This window comes from Coturnix japonica, linkage group LGE64 (genome assembly GCF_001577835.2).
Source record: "Coturnix japonica isolate 7356 linkage group LGE64, Coturnix japonica 2.1, whole genome shotgun sequence".
NCBI lineage: Eukaryota > Metazoa > Chordata > Aves > Galliformes > Phasianidae > Coturnix > Coturnix japonica.
In genome coordinates this window covers 29,237-31,299 of record NC_029545.1, presented here as the reverse complement: position 1 = coordinate 31,299, position 2,063 = coordinate 29,237, and the positions used below count along the sequence as shown (strand labels likewise).

At 49.2% G+C, this 2,063-nt stretch overlaps 1 protein-coding gene across 1 annotated transcript in view; it reads right to left on the bottom strand.

Annotated features, from left to right (window-relative positions):
* Positions 1-310: 310 nt before the first annotated feature.
* LOC107325896 (natterin-3-like) overlaps positions 311-2,063 on the bottom strand; it is a 4,595-nt gene continuing 2,842 nt past the window's right edge. Inside the window, exon 4 of the mRNA XM_015887158.2 lies at positions 311-1,568. Within this exon, the coding sequence (XP_015742644.1) occupies positions 568-1,568 (1,001 nt within the window). The 3' untranslated portion in view covers positions 311-567. The remainder of the gene's footprint in view (positions 1,569-2,063) is intronic.

Below are 2,063 nucleotides of genomic sequence, written 5' to 3'. Positions count from 1 at the left end.
CACAACAGGGATCCTATGGGAATACAGTGGAGACCCAACAGGGATCCTATGGGGAAGCAATGGGGATATGATGGGGACACAACAGGGATCCTATGGGGATGCAATGGGGATGTGATGAGGACACAATAGGGATCCTATGGGAATAGAGTGGAGACACAATGGGGATCCTATGGGGAAGCAATGGGGATATGATGAAGACATAACAGGGATACTATGTGAATACAGTGGAGACCCATCAGGGATCCTATGGGGAAGCAATGGGGACACAACAGGGATCCTATGGGAACAGAGTGGAGACACAGTGGGGATCCTATGGGGAGCTCAAATGATGGTTATTGTGAAATAAAGGTAAAACAGAGATCACAAGTAATACATTTTTTCTGCATTTGGGGCTGCTGCTGTGTCATTTTGGGGTTATAATGGGGGATAAAGCAGACAATGAAGCCTAAAAACCTGCATTTTCCCACACCCCACACTGTGGGTTTTTAGGGGGTTAGAGATGGAGGTTGATGGGGAACCAATGCATTGCATGACGTTGTGCTGCATCCCCATCACCTCCCGCTGTGCTCAGCACTGTGTTGAAGCAGGAAGGGGCCTGCAGCTCTCAATGCCAACCTGGATATCTACCACCTGTTGGCTGCGGGTCACCCCTGTCACCTCCACCCAATGTGGTTGGCCATCACCAAAATCCCTGGTGAGATTCGCACTGAATGGGATCCGAGCATCCAGTCGACGTCCCGTCATTACTACAGTGCACATCGTACGGGGCTGCATCTCCACTTTAATCTTATGGCTGTGCTCAATGTATTCACCAGCGCTGGCTCTTCCCACCCAGGTGATATTGGTGACGTTGGTGACGTCCCATTTCTTCCCATTGAAAACCAACATGGGGGCTTTCAACACCCCACGGACGTTCCTGAAGATCTCATGGTCCAGCTCCCAGTCCTGCTCCACCTCAATGGCTTCTTCCAAGGTGACATCTGGCTTCATCCCTCGGCAGCCTTCGTTCTTCACCTCTGTCTTCCTTATGGCGACGTCCTCGCTGTGCTCCATAACCGCGCTCAGGTTGTAGACGACACTTGAGATGGTGATGTTGGATGGGCCCGTTTTCACCGTCAAGACTTGGTACCACTTAAACCAAATCTCCTCGCCATCCACCACCACAAACAAAGCCCTGTGCTCCTTGGAGACCTTCCCTAAGCCGTATCGGTTCCTCCCAACGTAGATATCAAACGACTCACAGCTCTCGACCGCGTTCTCGGGTATGTCGCCAAACGAATCATCCACCCATCGCAGAGCTTCCAACTTCCCTTTGTTGACCAATAAGTTGAATTCGAATGATTTCTGAGCACCTCCAAGTGAATAGGAGCAATAAGGGCCATGGTTGGGAACATAGGAGCCAACGCTGCAGGTCCAGGCCTTTGGTAGGCAAACGTATTCCGTCATGTTGATGTAGGCGTTCCAATTGGATACGCTGTTGGGTAGTAATTCAACTCTAAAAGGCTCCCAGGATAACCAGGAAGGCAGTTCCTTGCCCTGTGCTATTTGGAATGCAGTCCGGCTTGAGGCTGTGGGGAAAAAAGAGAGTGTTTTGGTTCAATGGGAAGAGGGGTTGGAGGGGCCTTCATCACTTTGAAGCTTCTGGAGCGATGGGATTTGCCCATTGGAGGAGCAAGCAAGGCAAGAATGACATGGAATCAACGGTGGAATGATGGAAGAGCAGAGAATGAATGAAGAGAAATGGGGGATCAAAGAATCATAGAGGAGTGGAATGAAGGAATGACGTGGAATCAATGATGGGATAAATGAAAGAATGAAGAGAAATGGGGGATCAAAGAATCATAGAGGAGTGGGATGAAGGAATCACGTGGAATCAATGATGGGATCAGTGAAAGGATGAAGAGAAACGTGGGATAGAAGGATCATAGAGGAGTGGAATGAAGGAATCGGAGCATCACGTTATCAATGAACTATCCTAGAATCAAAGGATGGTGGGGTCAAAGAATCATAGAGGAGTGGAATGAAGGAATCACGTGGAATCAAAGGTGGAATGATGGAATATC